Source organism: Mustelus asterias, chromosome 17, assembly GCF_964213995.1.
Source record: "Mustelus asterias chromosome 17, sMusAst1.hap1.1, whole genome shotgun sequence".
NCBI classification, from domain to species: Eukaryota; Metazoa; Chordata; class Chondrichthyes; order Carcharhiniformes; family Triakidae; genus Mustelus; species Mustelus asterias.
This window is the reverse complement of record NC_135817.1, coordinates 16,751,577-16,774,348: the sequence shown is the minus strand read 5'-3', so window position 1 is coordinate 16,774,348 and position 22,772 is coordinate 16,751,577. Positions and strand designations below refer to the sequence as shown.

The 22,772-nt window shown below is 53.9% G+C and overlaps 1 protein-coding gene across 5 annotated transcripts in view; it reads right to left on the bottom strand.

The window, feature by feature from the left end:
- ptchd1 (patched domain containing 1) overlaps positions 1 to 20,216 on the bottom strand; it is a 103,226-nt gene extending 83,010 nt beyond the window's left edge. For all 5 annotated transcript variants that reach the window (XM_078232326.1, XM_078232327.1, XM_078232330.1 and 2 more), the window contains exon 1: positions 19,647 to 20,216. In XM_078232326.1, coding sequence (XP_078088452.1) covers positions 19,647 to 19,997 — 351 coding nt within the window. In that variant the 5' untranslated portion in view covers positions 19,998 to 20,216. The remainder of the gene's footprint in view (positions 1 to 19,646) is intronic.
- Between the last annotated feature and the right edge of the window lie 2,556 nt (positions 20,217 to 22,772).

The window sequence follows — 22,772 nt, the reverse complement described above, 5'->3', positions numbered from 1 at the left end:
GTTAGGCCGAGTATCCGACGGGTTTAGGACCAGTGTCCGATGGGTTAGGGCGAGTATCTGATGGGTTGGGGGAATATCTGATGGGTTAGGGTGTGTATCTGATGGGTTAGGGTGTGTATCTGATGGGTTAGGGTGTGTATCTGATGGGTTAGGGTGTGTATCTGATGGGTTAGGATGAGTATCTGATGGGTTAGGATGAGTATCTGATGGGTTAGGATGAGCATCTGATTGGGTTAAGATATCTGATGGGGTTAGGGTGAGTATCTGATGGGTTAGGGTGAGTATCTGATGGGTTAAGGTATCTGGTGAGTAAGGATGAGTATCCGACGTATTTGGGCCGGTATCCGATAGGTTAGAGTATCTGATGGGTTAGGGAAGGCATGTGATGGGTTAGGGTGAGTATCCGATGGGTTAGGGCCAGTATCCAATAGGTTAGGGTGAGTATCTGATGTGTTAGGGAGAGCATCTGATGGGTTAAGGTATCTGATGCGTTAGGATGAGAATCCGACGAGTTAGGGTCAGTATCCGATGGATCAGGGTGAGTATCCGATGGGTTAAGATATCTGATGGGTTCGGGTGGGTATCCGATGGGTTCGGGTGGGTATCCGATGGGTTCGGGTGGGTATCCGATGGGTTCGGGTGGGTATCCGATGGGTTCGGGTGGGTATCCGAAGTGTTAGGATGAGTATCTGATGGGTTAGGGTGAGCACCTGATTGGGTTAAGATATCTGATGAGTTAGTGTGTGTACCTGATGGGCTAGGGTAAGTGTCCAAATGGTTAGGGTATGTATCTGATGTGTTAGGGAGAGCATCTGATGGGTTAAGGTATCTGATGGGTTAGGGTGAGTATCTGATGGGTTAGAGCCAGTATCCGATAGGTTGGAGTGAGTATCTGATGGGTTAGGGGGAGCATCTGATGGATTAAGGTATCTGACGGGTTAGGGTGAGTATCCGATGGGTTAGGGTGAGTATCTGATGGGTTAGGGTGTGTATCTGATGTGTTAGGGTGAGTATCTGATGGGTTAGAGCCAGTATCCGATAGGTTGGAGTGAGTATCTGATGGGTTAGGGGGAGCATCTGATGGATTAAGGTATCTGACGGGTTAGGGTGAGTATCCGATGGGTTAGGGTGAGTAGCTAATGGGTCAATTGAGAATCTGATGGGTTAGGCTGAGTATCTGATGGGCTAGGGAGTGTATCTGATGGGTTAGGGAGAGTATCTGATGGGTGGGTGAATATCTGATGGGTTCAGGTGTGTATTTGATGGGTTAGGGTGTGTATCCGATGGTCTAGGGTGAGTATCCGATGGATCAGGGTGAAAATGTGATGGGTCAGGATGAGTATCTGATGGGTTAGGGTATCTGATGGGTTACGGTGAACATTTTATTGGTTATGGTATCCGATGAGTTTGGGAGAGTATCTGATGGCTTAGGCTGTATATCTGATGGGTCAGGGTGAGTATCTGATGGGTTGCGGTGAGTATCTGATGGGTTACGGTGTGTATCTGATGGACTAGGGCGATTATCCGATGGATTGGGGTGAGCATCTGATGGGTTAAGATATCTGATGGGTTAGCACGTGTACCTGATGGGTTAGGGTAAGTATCCGATGGGTTAGGGTGTATATCTGAAGCGTTAGGGAGAGCATCGGATAGGTTAAGGAATCGGATGGGTTAAGGAATCGGATGGGTTAAGGAATCGGATGCGTTAAGGAATCGGATGGGTTAAGGAATCGGATGGGTTAAGGAATCGGATGGGTTAAGGAATCGGATGGGTTAAGGAATCGGATGGGTTAAGGAATCGGATGGGTTAAGGTATCTGATGGGTTAAGGTATCTGATGGGTTAGCACGTGTACCTGATGGGTTAGGGTAAGTATCCGATGGGTTAGGGTGTATATCTGAAGGGTTAGGGAGAGCATCGGATAGGTTAAGGAATCGGATGGGTTAAGGAATCGGATGGGTTAAGGAATCGGATGCGTTAAGGAATCGGATGGGTTAAGGAATCGGATGGGTTAAGGAATCGGATGGGTTAAGGAATCGGATGGGTTAAGGAATCGGATGGGTTAAGGAATCGGATGGGTTAAGGTATCTGATGGGTTAAGGTATCTGATGGGTTAGGCCGAGTATCCGACGGGTTTAGGACCAGTGTCCGATGGGTTAGGGCGAGTATCTGATGGGTTGGGGGAATATCTGATAGGTTAGGGCGAGTATCTGATGGGTTAGGGTGTGTATCTGATGGGTTAGGGTGTGTATCTGATGTGTTAGGATGAGTATCTGATGGGTTAGGGTGAGCATCTGATTGGGTTAAGATATCTGATGGGGTTAGGGTGAGTATCTGATGGGTTAAGGTATCTGGTGAGTAAGGATGAGTATCCGACGTATTAGGGCCAGTTTCCGATAGGTTAGAGTATCTGATGGGTTAGGGAAGGCATCTGATGGTTTAAGGTATCAGATGGGTGAGGGTGAGTATCCGATGGGTTAGGGCCAGTATCCAATAGGTTAGGGTGAGTATCTGATGTGTTAGGGAGAGCATCTGATGGGTTAAGGTATCTGATGCGTTAGGATGAGTATCCGACGAGTTAGGGTCAGTATCCGATGGATCAGGGTGAGTATCCGATGGGTTAGGGTGAGTATTTAATGGATTAGGGTGAGCATCTGATGGATTAAGATATCTGATGGGTTAGGGTGAGCATCTGATGGGTTAGGGTGAGTATCTGATGGGTTAGGGTGAGTATCTGATGGGTTCGGGTGGGTATCCGATGGGTTCGGGTGGGTATCCGAAGTGTTAGGATGAGTATCTGATGGGTTAGGGTGAGTATCTGATGGGTTAGGATGTGTATCCGATGTGTTAGGTTGAGTATCTGATGCCTTAGGGCGAGTATCCGATGGGTTAGAGAAAGTATCTAATGGGTTAGGGGGAGCATCTGATGGGTTAGGGTGAGTATCTAATGGGTCAAATGAGGATCTGATCGGTTAGGCTGAGTATCTGATGGGCTAGGGTGCGTATCTGATGGGTTAGGGAGAGTATCTGACGGGTGCGTGAATATCTGATGGGTTCGGGTGAGTATCCGATGGGTTCGGGTGGGTACCCGATGGGTTAGGGTGTGTATCCGAAGTGTTAGGATGAGTATCTGATGGGTTAGGGTGAGCATCTGATTGGGTTAAGATATCTGATGGGTTAGGGTGTGTACCTGATGGGCTAGGGTAAGTATCCAAATGGTTAGGGTGTGTATCTGATGTGTTAGGGAGAGCAGCTGATGGGTTAGAGCCAGAATCCGATAGCATGGAGTGAGTATCTGATGGGTTAGTGGGAGTATCTGATGGATTAAGGTATCTGATGGGTTAGGGTGAGTATCCGATGGGTTAGGTTGAGTATCTGATGCATTAGGGCGAGTATCCGATGGGTTAGGGCCAGTATCCGATAGGTTAGAGAAAGTATCTGATGGGTTAAGGGGAGCATCTGATGGGTTAAGGTATCTGATGGGTTAGGGTGAGTATCTAATGGGTCAAATGAGGATCCGATTGGTTAGGCTGAGTATCTGATGGGCTAGGGTGCGTATCTGATGGGTTAGGGAGAGTATGTGACGGGTGGGTGAGTATCTGATAGGTTCGGGTGAGTATCCGATGGGTTCAGGTGGGTACCCGATGGGTTAGGGTGGGTATCCGATGGGTTAGGGTGGGTATCCGAAGTGTTAGGATGAGTATCTGATGGGTTAGGGTGAGCATCTGATTGGGTTAAGATATCTGATGGGTTAGGATGTGTACCTGATGGGTTAGGGTAAGTATCCAAATGGTTAAGGTGTGTATCTGATGTGTTAGGGAGAGCATCTGATGGGTTAGAGCCAGTATCCGTTAGGTTGGAGTGAGTATCTGATGGGTTAGGGGGAGTATCTGATGGATTAAGGTATCTGATGGGTTAGGGTGAGTATCCGATGGGTTAGGGTGAGCATCTGATGGGTTAGGGTGAGTAGCTGTTGGGTCAATTGAGAGTCTGATGGGTTAGGCTGAGTATCTGATGGGCTAGGGAGTGTATCTGATGGGTTAGGGAGAGTATCTGACGGGTGGGTGAGTATCTGATGGGTTAGGGTGTGTATCCGATGGGCTAGGGCGAGTATCCGATGGATCAGGGTGAAAATTTGATTGGTCAGGATGAGTTTCTGATGGGTTCGGGTGAGCATCTGATGGGTTATTGTGAGCATTTGATATGTTAAGGTATCCGATGAGTTAGGGAGAGTATCTGATGGGTTAGGCTGTGTATCTGATGGGTCAGGGTGAGTATCTGATGGGGTTAGGGTGAATAACCGATGGATTAGGGTGAGCATCTGATGGGTTAAGATATCTAATGGGTTAGCGTATGTATCTGATGGGTTAGGGTATCTGAAGGGTTAGGCTGAGTATCCGACGGGTTTGGACAGTATCCAATGGGTTAGGGTGAACATCTGATGGGTTAGGCGGAGTATCTGATGGGTTCGGGTGAGCATCTGATGGGTTATGGTGAGCATTTGATAGGTTAAGGTATCCGATGAGTTAGGGAGAGTATCTGATGGGTTAGGCTGTGTGTCTGATTTGTCAGGGTGAGTATCTGATGGGTTAGGGTGAGTATCTGATGGGTTAGAGTGAGTATTTAATGGGTCAGGTGAGGATCTGATGGACTTGGGTGAGTATCTGATGGGTTAGAGTGAGTATCCGATGGGTTAGGCTGAGTATCTGATGGGTTAGGGTGAGTATCTAATGGGTCAGATGAGGATCTGATGGATTTGGATGAGTATCTGATGGGTTGGGGGAGTATCTGATAGGTTAGGATGCTTTTCTGATGGGTTAAGATATCTGATGGGTTAGGGTGTGTATCTGATGGGTTAGGGTGAGTATCTGATGGGTTACGGTATCTGATGCATAAGGATGAGTATCCGACGGATTAGGGCCAGTATCCGATAGGTTAGAGTGAGTATCTGATGGGTTAGGGGGAGCATCTGATGTTTTAAGGTATCTGATGGGTTAGGGTGAGTATCCGATGGGTTAGGGCCAGTATCCAAGAGGTTAGGGTGAGTATCTGATGTGTTAGGGAGAGCATCTGATGGGTTAAGGTACCTGATGCGTTAGGATGAGTAGCCGACGAATTAGGGTCAGTATCCGATGGATCAGGGTGAGTATCCGATGGGTTAAGATATCTGATGGGTTAGGGTGAGTATCCAATGGAGTAGGGTGAGCATCTGATGGGTTAGGGTGAGTATCTGATGGGTTAGGGTGAGTATCTGATGGGTTAGGGTGAGTATCTGATGGGTTAGGGTGAGTATCTGATGGGTTAGGATGTGTATCCGATGTGTTAGGTTGAGTATCTGACGGGTTAGGGTGAGCATCTGATTGGGTTAAGGTATCTGATGCGTTACGGTGAGTATCCGATGGGTTAGAGCCAGTATCCGATAGGTTAGAGTGAGTATCTGATGGGTTAGGGGGAGCATCTGATGCGTTAAGGTATCTGATGGGTTAGGGTGAGTATCTGATGGGTTAGGGTGAGTATCTAATGGGTCAATTGAGGATCTGATCGGTTAGGCAGAGTATCTGATGGGCTAGGGTGAGTAGCTAATGGGTTAGGGAGAGTATCCGATGGGTTCGGGTGAGTATCCGATGGGTTCGGGTGGGTATCCGATGGGTTAGGGTGCGTATCCGATGGGTTCGGGTGTGTATCCGATGGGTTCGGGTGTGTATCTGATGGGTTAGGGAGAGTATCTGACGGGTGGGTGAGTATCTGATGGGTTAGGGTGTGTATCCGATGGGCTAGGGCGAGTATCCGATGGATCAGGGTGAAAATTTGATGGGTCAGGATGAGTTTCTGATGGGTTCGGGTGAGCATCTGATGGGTTATTGTGAGCATTTGATATGTTAAGGCATCGGATGAGTTAGGGAGAGTATTTGATGGGTTAGGCTGTGTATCTGATGGGTCAGGATGAGTATCTGATGGGGTTAGGGTGAATAACCGATGGATTAGGGTGAGCATCTGATGGGTTAAGATATCTAATGGGTTAGCGTATGTATCTGATGGGTTAGGGTATCTGAAGGGTTAGGCTGAGTATCCGACGGGTTTGGACAGTATCCAATGGGTTAGGGTGAACATCTGATGGGTTAGGCGGAGTATCTGATGGGTTCGGGTGAGCATCTGATGGGTTATGGTGAGCATTTGATAGGTTAAGGTATCCGATGAGTTAGGGAGAGTATCTGATGGGTTAGGCTGTGTGTCTGATTTGTCAGGGTGAGTATCTGATGGGTTAGGGTGAGTATCTGATGGGTTAGAGTGAGTATTTAATGGGTCAGGTGAGGATCTGATGGACTTGGGTGAGTATCTGATGGGTTAGAGTGAGTATCCGATGGGTTAGGCTGAGTATCTGATGGGTTAGGGTGAGTATCTAATGGGTCAGATGAGGATCTGATGGATTTGGATGAGTATCTGATGGGTTGGGGGAGTATCTGATAGGTTAGGATGCTTTTCTGATGGGTTAAGATATCTGATGGGTTAGGGTGTGTATCTGATGGGTTAGGGTGAGTATCTGATGGGTTACGGTATCTGATGCATAAGGATGAGTATCCGACGGATTAGGGCCAGTATCCGATAGGTTAGAGTGAGTATCTGATGGGTTAGGGGGAGCATCTGATGTTTTAAGGTATCTGATGGGTTAGGGTGAGTATCCGATGGGTTAGGGCCAGTATCCAAGAGGTTAGGGTGAGTATCTGATGTGTTAGGGAGAGCATCTGATGGGTTAAGGTACCTGATGCGTTAGGATGAGTAGCCGACGAATTAGGGTCAGTATCCGATGGATCAGGGTGAGTATCCGATGGGTTAAGATATCTGATGGGTTAGGGTGAGTATCCAATGGAGTAGGGTGAGCATCTGATGGGTTAGGGTGAGTATCTGATGGGTTAGGGTGAGTATCTGATGGGTTAGGGTGAGTATCTGATGGGTTAGGATGTGTATCCGATGTGTTAGGTTGAGTATCTGACGGGTTAGGGTGAGCATCTGATTGGGTTAAGGTATCTGATGCGTTACGGTGAGTATCCGATGGGTTAGAGCCAGTATCCGATAGGTTAGAGTGAGTATCTGATGGGTTAGGGGGAGCATCTGATGCGTTAAGGTATCTGATGGGTTAGGGTGAGTATCTGATGGGTTAGGGTGAGTATCTAATGGGTCAATTGAGGATCTGATCGGTTAGGCAGAGTATCTGATGGGCTAGGGTGAGTAGCTAATGGGTTAGGGAGAGTATCCGATGGGTTCGGGTGAGTATCCGATGGGTTCGGGTGGGTATCCGATGGGTTAGGGTGCGTATCCGATGGGTTCGGGTGTGTATCCGATGGGTTCGGGTGTGTATCCGATGGGTTCGGGTGTGTATCCGATGGGTTAGGGTGTGTATCCGATGGGTTAGGGTGTGTATCCGATGGGCTAGGGCGAGTATCCGATGGATCAGGGTGAGAATTTGATGGGTCAGGATGAGTTTCTGATGGGTTCGGGTGGGCATCTGATGGGTTATTGTGAACATTTGATAGGTTAAGGCATCGGATGAGTTAGGGAGAGTATTTGATGGGTTAGGCTGTGTATCTGATGGGTCAGGATGAGTATCTGATGGGGTTAGGGTGAATATCCTATGGATTAGGGTGAGCATCTGATGGGTTAAGATATCTGATAGTTTAGCGTATGTATCTGATGGGTTAGGGTACCTGAAGGGTTAGGCTGAGTATCCGACAGGTTAGGACAGTATCCAATGGGTTAGGCTGAGTATCTGATGGGTTCAGGTGAGCATCTGATGGGTTAGCGTGTGTATCTGATGGGTTAGCGTGTGTATCTGATGGGTTAGGGTGAGTATCTGATGGGTTAGGGTGAGTATCTGATGGGTTAGGGTGAGTATCTAATGGGTCAGGTGAGGATCTGATGGATTTGGATGAGTATCTGATGGATTGGGGGAGTATCTGATAGGTTAGGATGTGTTTCTGATGGGTTAAGATATCTGATGGGTTAGGGTGTGTATCTGATGGGTTAGGGTGAGTATCGTAGAAATCGTAGAAATCGTAGAAACCCTACAGTGCAGAAGGAGGCCATTCGGCCCATCGAGTCTGCACCGACCACAATCCCACCCAGGCCCGACCCCCACATATTTACCCGCTAATCCCTCTAACCTACACATCCCAGGACTCTATGGGGCAATTTTTAACCTGGCCAATCAACCTAACCCACACATCTTTGGACTGTGGGAGGAAACCGGAGCACCCGGAGGAAACCCACGCAGACACGAGGAGAATGTGCAAACTCCACACAGACAGTGACCCGAGCCGGGAATCGAACCCGGGACCCTGGAGCTGTGAAGCAGCAGTGCTAACCACTGTGCTACCGTGATGGGTTAAGGTATTTGAAGCGTAGGGATGAGTATCCGACGGATTAGGGCCAGTATTCGATAGGTTAGAGTGAGTATCTGATGGGTTAGGGGGAGCATCTGATGGTTTAAGGTATCTGATGGGTTAGGGTGAGTATCCGATGGGTTAGGGTGAGTGTCTGATGTGTTAGGGAGAGCATCTGATGGGTTAAGGTATCTGATGGGTTAAGGTATCTGAAGCGTTACGGTGAGTATCCAACGGGATAAGGTCAGTATCGGATGGATCAGGGTGAGTATCTGATGGGTTAGGGTGAGTATCCGATGGGTTACGTGAGTATCTGATGGGTTAGGGTGAGTATCTGATGGGTTAGAGTATCTAATGGGTTAGGGTGAGTATATGCTGGGTTAGGGTGTGTATCAATGTGTTAGGATGAGTACCTGATGGGTTAGGGTGAGCATCTGATTGGGTTAAGATATCTGATGGGTTAGGGTATATACCTGATGGGTTAGGGTAAGTATCCAAATGGTTAGGGTGTGTATCTGATGTGTTAGGGAGAGCATCTGATGGGTTAAGGTATCTGATGCGTTAGGGTGAGTATCCGATGGGTTAGGGCCAGTATCTGATAGGTTAGAGTCAGTATCTGATGGGTTAGGGGGAGCATCTGATGGGTTTTTTTGAGGAGGTGACAAAAACGATTGATGAGGGAAGGGCCTTGGATGTCATCTATATGGATTTTAGTAAAACGTTTGACAAGGTCTCTCATGGCAGGCTGATGCAAAAGGTTAAATCTCACGAGATAAAAGGTGAGCTAGCTAGATGGGTGGAGAACTGGTTTAGCCATAGAAGTGGAGATGCCGGCGTTGGACTGGGGTAAACACAGTAAGAAGTTTAACAACACCAGGTTAAAGTCCAACAGGTTTATTTGGTAGCAAAAGCCACACTGGTAGCTTTTGCTACCAAATAAACCTGTTGGACTTTAACCTGGTGTTGTTAAACTTCTTACTGTGTTAGCCATAGAAGACAGAGGGTAGCAGTGGAGGGGTCTTTTTCCGGTTGGAGGTCTGTGATTAGTGGAGTTCCGCAGGGTCTGTACTGGGAGCTCTGCTGTCTGTGATATATATAAATGATTTGGAGGAAGATGTAGCTGGTGTGATCAGTAAGTTTGCAGACGACACGAAGATTGCTGGAGTTGCGGATAGTGATGAACATTGTCAGAGAATACAGCAGGATATAGATAGGCTGGAACACTGGGCGGAGAAATGGCAGATGGAATTTAATCCAGATAAATGCGAAGTGATGCATTTCGGTAGATCTAATGTAAGGGGGAGCTATACAATAAATGGCAGAACCATCAGGAGTATTGACACACAGAGGGACCTGGGTGTACAAGTCCACAGATCCTTAAAGGTCGCAGCACAGGTGGAGAGGGTGGTGAAGAAGGCATATAGCGTGCTTGCCTTTATTGGACGGGGCATAGAATATAAAAGTTGGCATATGATGTTGCAGTTGTATAGAACGTTGGTTAGGCCACATTTGGAATACTGCGTCCAGTTCTGGTCGCCACACTACCAGAAGGACGTGGAGGCTTTGGAGAGAGTACAGAAAAGGTTTACCAGGATGTTGCCTGGTATGGAAGGTCTGAGCTATGAGGAGAGATTGGGTAAACTGGGGATGTTCTCCCTGGAAAGACGGAGGATGAGGGGCGACCTAATAGAGGTGTATAAAATTATGAAGGGCATAGATAGGGTGAACAGTGGGAAACTTTTTCCCAGGTCGGAGGTGACGAACACAAGGGGTCACAGGTTCAAGGTGAGGGGGGCAAGGTTCAACACAGATGTCAGGGGGACGTATTTTACACAGAGGGTGGTGGGGGCCTGGAATGCACTCCCAAGCAAGGTGATTGAGGCGGACACGCTAGGATCGTTTAAGACTTATCTAGATAACCACATGAACAGACTGGGAATAGAGAGATACAAACGAATGGTCTAGTTGGGCACATGAGCGACGCAGGCTTGGAGGGTCGAAGGGCCTGTTCCTGTGCTGTATTGTTCTTTGTTCTTTTGTTAAGGTATCTGATGGTTTAAGGTATCTGATGGGTTAGGGTGAGTATCCGATGGGTTAGGGCGAGCATCCGATGGGTTAGGGTGAGCATCCGATGGGTTAGGGTGAGCATCCGATGGGTTAGGGTGAGCATCCGATGGGTTAGGGTGAGCATCCGATGGGTTAAGGTGAGCATCCGATGGGTTAGGGTGAGCATCCGATGGGTTAGGGTGAGCATCCGATGGGTTAGGGTGAGCATCCGATGGGTTAGGGTGAGCATCCGATGGGTTAGGGTGAGCATCCGATGGGTTAGGGTGAGCATCCGATGGGTTAAGGTGAGCATCCGATGGGTTAGGGTGAGCATCCGATGGGTTAGGGTGAGTATCTGATGGGTTAGGGTATCTGATGGGTTAGGGTAAGTATCTGATGGGTTAGGGTAAGTATCTGATGGGTTAGGGTGAGTATCTAATGGGTCAATTGAGGATCTGATTGGTTAGGCTGAGTATCTGTTGGGCGAGGGTGAGTATCCGATGGGTTAGGGTGAGCATCTGATTGGTTAGGCTGAGTATCTGTTGGGCGAGGGTGAGTATCCGATGGGTTAGGGTGAGCATCTGATGGGTTCGTGTGAGTATCCGATGGGTTAGCGTGTCTATCCAGTGGGCTAGGGCGAGTATCCGATGGATCAGGGTGAGTATTTGATGGGTCAGGATGAGTATCTGATGGGTTAAGATATCTTATGGGTTAGCATGAGTATCTGATGGGTTAGGATATCTGATGCGGTAGGGTGAGCATCTGATGGGTTATGGTGAGCATTTGATAGGTTAAGGTGTCCGATGAGTTAGGCAGAGTATCTGGTGAGTGAGGGAGAGTATCTAATGAGTTAGGCTGTGTATCTGATGGGTCAGGGTGAGTATCTGATGGGTTAGGGTGAGTATCTGATGGGTTAGGGTGAATACCCGATGGATTGAGGTGAGCATCTGATAGGTTAAGATATCTGATGGGCTAGCGTATGTATCTGATGGGTTAGGGTATCTGATGGGTTAGGCTGAGTAACCGACGGGTTAGGACCAGTATCCGGTGGATTAGGGTGAGTATCTAATGGGTCAGATGAGGATCTGATGGGTTTGGGTGTGTATCTGATGGGTCAGGGTGAGTATCTGATGGGTTAGGGTGAGTATCTGATGGATTAGGGTGAATACCCGATGGATTGTGGTGAGCATAGACATAGACACCCTACAGTGCAGAAAAAGGCCATTCGGCCCATCGAGTCAGCACCGACCACAATCCCACCCAGGCCCTACCCCCATATCCCTACATATTTTACCCGCTAATCCCTCTAACCTACTCATCTCAGGACACTAAGGGGCAATTTTAGCATGGCCAATCAACCTAACCCGCACATCTTTGGACTGTGGGAGGAAACCGGAGCACCCGGAGGAAACCCACGCAGACACAGGGAGAATGTGCAAACTCCACACAGACAGTGACCCGAACCGGGAATCGAACCCAGGTCCCTGGAGCTGTGAAGCAGCAGTGCTAACCACTGTGCTACCGTGCCGCCCTAATAGGTGCCGCATCTGATAGGTTAAGATATCTGATGGGTTAGCGTATGTATCTGATGGGTTAGGGTATCTGATGGGTTAGGCTGAGTATCCGATGGGTTAGGGTGAGTATCTAATGGGTCAGGTGAGGATCTGATGGGTTTGGGTGAGTATCTGATGGGTTAGGGTGAGCATCTGATTGGGTTAAGATATCTGATGGGTTAAGGTGTGTATCTGATGGGTTAGGGTGTGTACCTGATGGTTATGGGTAAGCATCCGAATGGTTAGGGTGTGTATCTGATGGGTTAGGGTGAGTATCCGATAGGTTAGAGTATCTGGTGAGTTAGGGGGAGAATCTGATGGTTTAAGGTATCTGATGTGTTAGGGTGAGTATCCGACGGATTAGGGCCAGTATCCGATAGGTTAGGGTGAGTAGCTGATGTGTTAGGAAGAGCATCTGATGGGTTAAGGTATCTGATGCGTTAGGGTGAGTATCCAATGGATCAGGGTGAGTATCTGATGGGTTAGGGGGAGTATCCAATGGGTTACGGCGAGTATCCGATGGATTAGGGTGAGTATCCGGTGGGTTGGATGTGTATCTGGTGGGTTAGTGTGAGTATCCGATGGGTTAGTGTGAGTATCCGATGGGTCAGGGTGTGTATCTGATGCTTTGGGGTGTGCGTCTGATGGTTTCAGGTGAGTATCCGATGGGTTCGGGTGAGTATCTGATGATTTAAGGTGAATATCTGATGAGCTAGGGTGAGTATCTAGTGGGTTAGGGTGTGAGCCGGAAACACACACTCACTCTATTACACCCTAATACTCATCTTTTTTTGATACTTTTTTTTGCTCCACCAGTTGTTTCTTTTCATCTGTTTTTTTTAAATGCTTGCTTAATGTTCTACCAAACTTTATCTTTCCGAAATTTGCTCATCGGACCCTTGAGTGAGAAAGATTTTGAAATGTTGCCACCCCACGCAACAAGGTTGGACAAACCTGGTTTAGGCAATGCACCTCTTTTTTATTCTTCCTGCCAACATCTCTGATTTATGTACAAGAACACCCAGGTCTCTTAGATTACCAACATTTCCCAGTCTCTCACCATTTGAAAAGAGCATCTGACTATCCACTCTGTCCATGCCACTCATAATCTTGTAAACCTCTATCAGGTCACCCTGCAACCTCCATCATTCCAGTGAGAACAAATCAAGTTTATCCAACCTCTCCTCATAGCTATTACCCTCCAGACCAGGCCATATTCTGGTAGACCTCTTCTGTACCCTCTCCAAAGCATCCACATCCTTCTGGTAGTGTGGCAACCAGAATTGTACACAATATTCGAATGAAGCCTAACTAAGGTCCTGTATAGCTGCAGCATGATCTGCCAATTTTTATACTCATTGCCCCAACTGATGAAGGGAAGCATACCGTATACTTTCTTGACTCCCTTGTCAACCTGCGTTGTCACTTTCAGTGATCAGTGGACATGTACACCCAGATCTCTCTGCCTGTCAATACTCCTAAAGGTTCTACCATTTACTATATAATTCCTACATGCATTGGACCTTCCAAAATGCATTACCTCACATTTGTCCGGATTAAACTCCATCTGCCATTTCTCCGCCCAAGTCTCCGACCCATCAATATCGCTCTACCATACTGCTGAACTTTGAATTGGCAACAACTTAGATACGCTACATCTGGTCCCATCGTCTATGGACAGGTGTCTAATGGTCTGATGAGGGTGGGAGTCTGCAGGAATGAGGGTGGGATACTGATGGGATAAGGATAGAAATCTGTTGGGATAAGGATGGACATCAAATGGGATGAGGGTGGCACCTGCTGGGGCGATCTGAGAACCTGACAGGATATGGGTGGGCATCTGATGGTTCCTGCTCTGATGGTATCTGCTGGGATACCTGTTAAGATAAGGGTAGGGGGAATGAAGATGGGTATCTATTGGAATCCAGAGAGGTGAGGGTGGGTCTCTGGTGAGGGTGGGCATCCATTGGGATGAAGGTGAAGGTGGGAGTTTGATTTAGGAGAAGACAAATCTAATGGGATGAGGGTGGAAATCTAATGGTATTTGCGGGTGGGTATGCTTTGGGATAAGACCATAAGATATAGGAGCAGAATTAGGCCTAACCCGCACATCTTTGGACTGTGGGAGGAAACCGGAGCACCCGGAGGAAACCCACGCAGACACGAGGAGAATGTGCAAACTCCACACAGACAGCGACCCGAGCCGGGAATCGAACCCAGGTCCCTGGAGCTGTGAAGCAGCAGTGCTAACCACTGTGCTACCGTGCCGCATCTTGTTAGAGAAGGTCATTGCCTGGCACTTGTGTGGCACGAACATTACTTGCCACTTGTCAACCTAAGCCTCAATGTTGTTCAGGTCTTACTGCATGTGGGTACAGTCTGCTTCAGTATCTGAGGAGTTGCGACTGGTGCTGAACATTGCGTTCAGCATCAGCGAACATCCCTACTACCTCTGACCTTATGATGGAGGGAAGGTCATTGATGAAGCAGCTGAAGATGGTTGGGCCTAGGACACCACCTTGAGGAACTCCTGCAGTGATGTCCTGGAGCTGAGGTGATTGACCTCCAATCACCACAACCATCTTCCTTTGTTGAGTCTATCTGGTGGGGTGAAGGAGGTATTTGATGGTACGTGTTATAACCAACAGGTTAGGGGATATTTGATGGGGTTAGGGGGTATTTGATAGTATGGGTTTTAACTAATGTTTGAAGGGGGTATTTTATGGTATGGAGGCATCTGATGGTACATGGGTATCTGATGGGGATGAGGAGTATTTGATAGGATGGGGGGTATTTCATGCAATGAGGTATTTGATGTTTGGGGTATTTGACGTTCTGGGAGTACTTAATGGTATAGAGGCATCTGATGCTGATGGAGGTATTTTGTGATATGAGGGGCTTTTGATGGGATGAGGGTGGTATCTGTTGGAATAAGCGGATATATGATGCTAAAAGGAGTATCTGATGAAGTGAGGGGGATATTTGATGGGCACAGAGGGGGTATTTGATGGGAGATGGTATATGTGATGAGGTCAGGATAGGGTGAGGGGGTATTTGATTGTATTGGGGTATTCATAGAATCCCTACAGTGCAGGAGGCCATTCAGCCCATCAAGCCTGCACCACCCTGGTTCTCTTCCTGTAACCGCAAGTATTTACCCTGCTAGTCCCTTGACATTAAGGGTCAATTTAGCATGGCTAAGTCTTGCTGCCATTCTTGCAGGGTTTGAAACATATTGCATTTCAGGAATTACCACCCTGCTGTTCTATTGTTTTTAACTGTGGGAGGAAAGCGGAACACCCAGAGGAAACCCACGCAGAATGGGGAAAATGTGCAAACTCCACATAGACAGTGACCCAAGGCTGATATTGAACCCAGGTCCCTGGTGCTGTAAGACAGCCGTGCTAACCACTGTACCACCGTGCCGCCCATTGTTTTCTGAAGCGGTGAGGGTGTATTGGATTGGGGTGCGGGGATATCTGATTATTTGAGGGATATTTAATATTGTGAGGGGGTATCTAATGGGGTGAAGTGTTTGATGTGATGGGGGCATTTGACGCTTTGGGGGTTTTGATGGATGAGGGGTATATGATGAGGATCGGGTGTACCTAATGTTGTGAGTAGTTTTTGACACCGTGGGAGGCGTCTAATTAGGATGAGAAGTACTTGTTGTCAAGAGGATATCTGATGGTGATGGGGGTTATTTGAAGTTATGAAAGAGTATCTGATATTATAGGGGAAGAGGGATTCTGATGGGCACATTCGATGCCATGGTGTATTCAATGGTCGCTGATAGAGTGAGGGTTTATCTGATCATGTGATGACATGAAAGATACTTAATAGGAATCCATGAGGAGAATGGGAGTATTTGGTGTAAGGGGGTGGGGGGCCCCGGGAAGAGGTGGGGGCACCCGGGGAGGGAGAGGGTGGCGTGTGTAATGGGGTGTGCTACGGGCGGCGTGCTACGGGTGGTGGGGGCTGGGTAATGCCGCAGTGAGGGTTGCAGTGGGGCGGCGTGGGCCTGCGGCGGTGGGGTGTGGGATGCGGCGGGGGGTGTGTCGGGGAGTGTGGCGGGACGCTAGGTGGAGCGACGGGGCGGGTGCGGCGGTGAGGGGCTGTAGGGGGGGTGCGGCGGGCGAGCGGGGGTTGGCGGGGGGCATGACCGGGGGCGTGACGGGGGACCCGGGGATGGGCGTGACGGGGGGGGGCTGGGGATGGGTGTGGCGGAGGGGCGGGGTTGGGCGTGACGGGGGGGGGGGGGCCGGGGATGGGCGTGACGCGGGGGGGGGGGGGGGGGGGGGGGTGGGCGGGCGTGCCAGGGGGGTCCGGAGAGAGAGGGGGGGGCGCGGGCGCGGCGGTGACATGGGGGAACGTGGCGGGGGACAGGGGCGGCACGACCAAAGGGCAGGAGCGGCGCAACAGGAGGGGGGGGGGGGGGGGGGGCGTGACCGGAGGGGGGGGGGCGTGACCGGAGGGGGGGGGGGGGAGACGCGACCAGGGGGGAGGGGGGACGTGACCGGAGCTTTGGGGGGGGGGGCACGACCGGAGTGGGGGAAAGGCACGACCGGAGGGGGGGGGGGGTGGCACGAGGGAAGGGAGGCGTAATGGGAGGGGGGGGGAAGGCAACGGGAGGGGGGGGGAAGGCAACGGGAGGGGGGGGGAAGGCAACGGGAGGGGGGGGGAAGGCAACGGGAGGGGGGGGGAAGGCAACGGGAGGGGGGGGGAAGGCAACGGGAGGGGGGGGGAAGGCAACGGGAGGGGGGGGGGAAGGCAACGGGAGGGGGGGGGAAGGCAACGGGAGGGGGGGGGAAGGCAACGGGAGGGGGGGGGAAGGCAACGGGAGGGGGGGGGAAGGCAACGGGAGGGGGGGGGAAGGCAACGGGAGGGGGGGGGAAGGCAACGGGAGGGGGGGGGAAGGCAACGGGAGGGGGGGGGAAGGCAACGGGAGGGGGGGGGAAGGCAACGGGAGGGGGGGGGAAGGCAACGGGAGGGGGGGGGAAGGCAACGGGAGGGGGGGGAAGGCAACGGGAGGGGGGGGAAGGCAACGGGAGGGGGGGGAAGGCAACGGGAGGGGGGGGGAAGGCAACGGGAGGGGGGGGAAGGCAACGGGAGGGGGGGGGAAGGCAACGGGAGGGGGGGGGAAGGCAACGGGAGGGGGGGGAAGGCAACGGGAGGGGGGGGGAAGGCAACGGGAGGGGGGGGGAAGGCAACGGGAGGGGGGGGGAAGGCAACGGGAGGGGGGGGGAAGGCAACGGGAGGGGGGGGGAAGGCAACGGGAGGGGGGGGGAAGGCAACGGGAGGGGGGGGGAAGGCAACGGGAGGGGGGGGAAGGCAATGGGAGGGGGGGGAAGGCAATGGGAGGGGGGGGAAGGCAATGGGAGGGGGGGAAGGCAATGGGAGGGGGGGAAGGCAATGGGAGGGGGGGAAGGCAATGGGAGGGGGGGAACGCAATGGGAGGGGGGGAACGCAATGGGAGGGGGGAACGCAATGGGAGGGGGGGAACGCAATGGGAGGGGGGGAACGCAATGGGAGGGGGGAACGCAATGGGAGGGGGGAACGCAATGGGAGGGGGGAACGCAATGGGAGGGGGGAACGCAATGGGAGGGGGGAACGCAATGGGAGGGGGGAACGCAATGGGAGGGGGGAACGCAATGGGAGGGGGGAACGCAATGGGAGGGGGGAACGCAATGGGAGGGGGGAACGCATTGGGGGGGGAAACGCAATGGGGGAAATGTCATGGGAGTGGAATGTAATGGGGGGTGGTGGAATGTAATGGGTTGGTGGAATGTAATGGGGGTGGTGGAATGTAATGGGGGTGGTGGAATGTAATGGGGGGTGGTGGAATGTAATGGGGGGTGGTGGAATGTAATGGGGGAGGTGGAATGTAAGGGATGGGTGGAATGTAATGGGGGGGTGGAATGTAATGGGGGTGGAATGTAATGGGGGGGGTGGAATGTAATGGGGGTGGAATGTAATGGGGGGTGGAATGTAATGGGGGTGGAATGTAATAGGGGGTGGAATGTAATGGGGGTTGGAATGTAATGGGGGTTGGAATGTAATGGGGGGTGAAATGTAGGGGGGGTGGAATGTAATGGGGGGGTGGAATGTAATGGGGGGGCGGGGTGGAATGTCATGGGGGGGTGGAATGTCATGGGGGGGTGGAATGTCATGGGGCGGGTGGAATGTCATGGGGCGGGTGGAATGTCATGGGGTGGGTGGAATGTCATGGGGTGGGTGGAATGTCATGGGGTGGGTGGAATGTCATGGGGTGGGTGGAATGTCATGGGGTGGGTGGAATGTAATGGGGGTGTGTGCAATGTAATGGGGGTGTGTGCAATGTAATGGGGTGTGTGCAATGTAATGGGGGGGTGTAATGTAATGTGGGGGTGGAATGTAATGGGGTTGGAATGTAATGGGGGTGGAATGTAATGGGGGTGGAATGTAATGGGGGTGGAATGTAATGGGGGTGGAATGTAATGGGGGTGGAATGTAATGGGGGGCGGAATGTAGGGGGTGTGGAATGTAATGGGGGTGGAATGTAATGGGGGCGGGGTGGAATGTAATGGTGGGTGGAATGTAATGGGGTGGGTGGAATGTAATGGGGTGGAATGTAATGGGGGTGTGTGCAATGTAATGTGGGGGTGGAATGTAATGTGGGGGTGGAATGTAATGGGGGTGAAATGTAATGTGGGGGTGGAATGTAATGGGGTGGAATGTAATGGGGTGGAATGTAATGGGGGTTGGAATGTAATGGGGTTGGAATGTAATGGGGTGGAATGTAATGGGGGTGGAATGTAATGGGGGTGGAATGTAATGGGGGGTGGTGGAATGTAATGGGGGGGTGGAGGCATGTAATGGGGGGGTGGAGGAATGTAATGGGGGTGGAATGTAATGGGGGGCAGGGTGGAATGTGATGGGGGGGCAGGGTGGAATGTAATGGGGGGGGCAGGGTGGAATGTAATGGGGGGGGCAGGGTGGAATGTAATGGGGGGGGCAGGGTGGAATGTAATGGGGGGGCAGGGTGGAATGTAATGGGGGGGGCAGGGTGGAATGTAATGGGGGGGGGCAGGGTGGAATGTAATGGGGGGGGCAGGGTGGAATGTAATGGGGGGGGCAGGGTGGAATGTAATGGGGGGGGCAGGGTGGAATGTAATGGGGGGGCGTGGAATGTAATGGGGGGGGGCGTGGAATGTAATGGGGGGGGGTGGAATGTAATGGGGGGGGGTGGAATGTAATGGGGGGGGGTGGAATGTAATGGGGGGGGGTGGAATGTAATGGGGGGGGGTGGAATGTAATGGGGGGGGGTGGAATGTAATGGGGGGGGGGTGGAATGTAATGGGGGGGGGTGGAATGTAATGGGGGGGGGTGGAATGTAATGGGGGGGGGTGGAATGTAATGGGGGGGGGTGGAATGTACTGGGGGGGGGGTGGAATGTAATGGGGGGGGGGGTGGAATGTAATGGGGGGGGGGTGGAATGTAATGGGGGGGGGGTGGAATGTAATGGGGGGGGGTGGAATGTAATGGGGGGGGGGGTGGAATGTAATGGGGGGGGGGTGGAATGTAATGGGGGGGGGGGGTGGAATGTAATGGGGGGGGGTGGAATGTAATGGGGGGGGGGGGGTGGAATGTAATGGGGGGGTGAAATGTAATGGTCCGAGTGCCGCTCTGACCTGCAGGATGAGGCGGGTTTGTTGCGGTTCCAGAAGGTTCCCGGAGCCGGAGCGGGTGATGAGGACGCGGCCATAGGGCCCCGGGCTCTGCAGGTGAGAGTAAAGCCGCTGTTTAGACTGGTTGACGGGGAAGAGGCTGTTGACTAGACTCCGCTCGATCTTGGCCAGGCTGTGTCTCGGCGCGAACAGATACTCCATGTCGTCCTGGAGCCGGTAGCGGCTGAAACTGGCCCCCAGCAGGATGGAGAGCAGCACGGGGGCTGAGGCGAACAACACCGGGTGGTTCCCGATCAGGAGGCCCAGGCGGTAGAAGCCGCTCCGGAGGCCCCGGTGCAGCAGCTGCCGGAGCATGGTGCCAGGGCCCGGACAGGCCCGCCAGCCAGAGCCGGGCCTCAGAGCCCGGAGCCCGGCCTGGACTCCGAGTCCGAGCCACCCGCCATCCGCCTCCCGCACTCGGCTCGGCCTCGGCTGCAGGCCCGGCTCCCGGCAAGGCGGCGCTGTCGGCGGGGCGGGGAACGGGAGGGGGAGGCGGGACAGCCCGGGCCGGCCCCCGGGTCCCTCTCCCCCCCCCCCCCCCCGACTGACTAACTGACTGAGGGTAGGGAGGGGGGGGTATGGGAGGGGTAGGGAGGGGGGGGGTATGGGAGGGGGAGGGAGGGGGGGTATGGGAGGGGGAGGGAGGGGGGTATGGGAGGGGGAGGAGGGGGGGTATGGGAGGGGGAGGGAGGGGGGGTATGGGAGGGGGAGGGAGGGGGGGTATGGGAGGGGGAGGAGGAGGGGGTATGGGAGGGGGAGGGAGGGGGGGTATGGGAGGGGGAGGGAGGGGGGGTATGGGAGGGGGAGGGAGGGGGGGTATGGGAGGGGGGGGGAGGGAGGGAGGGAGGGGTAGGGAGGGAGGGAGGGGGGGTATGGGAGGGAGGGAGGTATGGGAGGGGTAGGGAGGGAGGGGGGGTATGGGAGGGGTAGGGGGGGTATGGGAGGAGTGGGGGGGGTATGGGAGGGGTGGGAGGAGGGGTGGGAGGGGGGTATGGGAGGGGTGGGAGGAGGGGTGGGAGGGGGGTATGGGAGGGGTGGGAGGAGGGGTGGGAGGGGGGTATGGGAGGGGTGGGAGGAGGGGTGGGAGGGGGGGTATGGGAGGGGGAGGGAGGGAGGGAGGGAGGGGTAGGGAGGGAGGGAGGGTGGGTATGGGAGGGAGGGAGGGGGGGTATGGGAGGGGTAGGGAGGGAGGGAGGGGGGGTATGGGAGGGAGGGAGGGGGGTATGGGAGGGGTAGGGAGGGAGGGAGGGGGGGTATGGGAGGGGTAGGGAGGGAGGGGTAGGGGGGGTATGGGAGGGGTAGGGGGGGTATGGGAGGGGTGGGGGGGTATGGGAGGGGTGGGAGGGGGGTATGGGAGGGGTAGGGAGGGGGGGTATGGGAGGGGTAGGGAGGGGGGTATGGGAGGGGTAGGGAGGGGGGGTATGGGAGGGGTAGGGAGGGGGGGTATGGGAGGGGTAGGGAGGGGGGGTATGGGAGGGGTAGGGAGGGGGGGTATGGGAGGGGTAGGGAGGGGGGGTATGGGAGGGGTAGGGAGGGGGGGTATGGGAGGGGTAGGGAGGGGGGTATGGGAGGGGTAGGGAGGGGGGTATGGGAGGGGTAGGGAGGGGGGTATGGGAGGGGTAGGGAGGGGGGTATGGGAGGGGTAGGGAGGGGGGTATGGGAGGGGTAGGGAGGGGTAGGGAGGGGGGTATGGGGGAGGGGTAGGGAGGGGGTTATGGGAGGGGTAGGGAGGGGGGTATGGGAGGGGTAGGGAGGGGGGTATGGGAGGGGTAGGGAGGGGGGTATGGGAGGGGTAGGGGAGGGGGGTATGGGAGGGGTAGGGAGGGGGGGGGTATGGGAGGGGTAGGGAGGGGGGGGTATGGGAGGGGTAGGGAGGGGGGTATGGGAGGGGTAGGGAGGGGGGTATGGGAGGGGTAGGGAGGGGGGTATGGGAGGGGTAGGGGGGTATGGGAGGGGTAGGGGGGGTATGGGAGGGGTAGGGGGGGTATGGGAGGGGTAGGGAGGGGGGTATGGGGGAGGGGTAGGGAGGGGGTTATGGGAGGGTTAGGGAGGGGGGTATGGGAGGGGTAGGGAGGGGGGTATGGGGGAGGGGTAGGGAGGGGGGTATGGGAGGGGTAGGGAGGGGGTATGGGAGGGGTAGGGAGGGCGGTATGGGAGGTGTAGGGAGGGGGGGTATGGGAGGGGTAGGGAGGGGGGTATGGGGGGGGTAGGGAGGGGGGTATGGGAGGGGTAGGGAGGGGGGTATGGGAGGGGTAGGGAGGGGGGGTATGGGAGGGGTGGGGGGGATATGGGAGGGGGAGGGAGGGGTAGGGAGGGGGGGTATGGGAGGGGTAGGGAGGGGGGTATGGGAGGGGTAGGGAGGGGGGTATGAGGGAGGGGTAGGGAGGGGGTTATGGGAGGGGGGTATGGGAGGGGTAGGGAGGGGGGTATGGGAGGGGCAGGGAGGGGGGTATGGGAGGGGTAGGGAGGGGGGTATGGGAGGGGTGGGGGGGTATGGGAGGGGTAGGGAGGGGGGTATGGGAGGGGTAGGTAGGGGGGTATGGGAGGGGTAGGTAGGGGGTATGGGGGAGGGGTAGGGAGGGGGTATGGGAGGGGTAGGGAGGGCGGTATGGGGGAGGTATGGGAGGGGTAGGGAAGGGGGTATGGGAGGGGTAGGGAGGGGGGTATGGGGGAGGGGTAGGGAGGGGGGTTTGAGGGAGGGGGTTATGGGAGGGGTAGGGAGGGGGGTATGGGAGGGGTAGGGAGGGGGGTTGCGGGGGGGGGTATGGGAGGGGTTGGGAGGGGGAGGGGGGTATGGGAGGGGGGTATGAGAGGAGGGGGGTATGGGAGGAGGAGGGGGGTATGGGAGGGGGAGGGGGTATGAGAGGAGGAGGGGTGGGGGGGTATGGGAGGGGTGGGGGGTATGGGAGGGGTGGGGGGGTATGGGAGGGGTAGGGAGGAGGGTATGGGAGGGGTACGGGAGGGGTTGGGAGGGGGGTATGAGAGGAGGAGGGGTAGGGTGGGGGGGGCTGGGAAGGGGGGGTGGGAGGGGTAGGGAGGGGCAGTGTGGGAGGTGTAGGGAGGGGGGTGTGGGAGGGGTGGGGAGGGGGG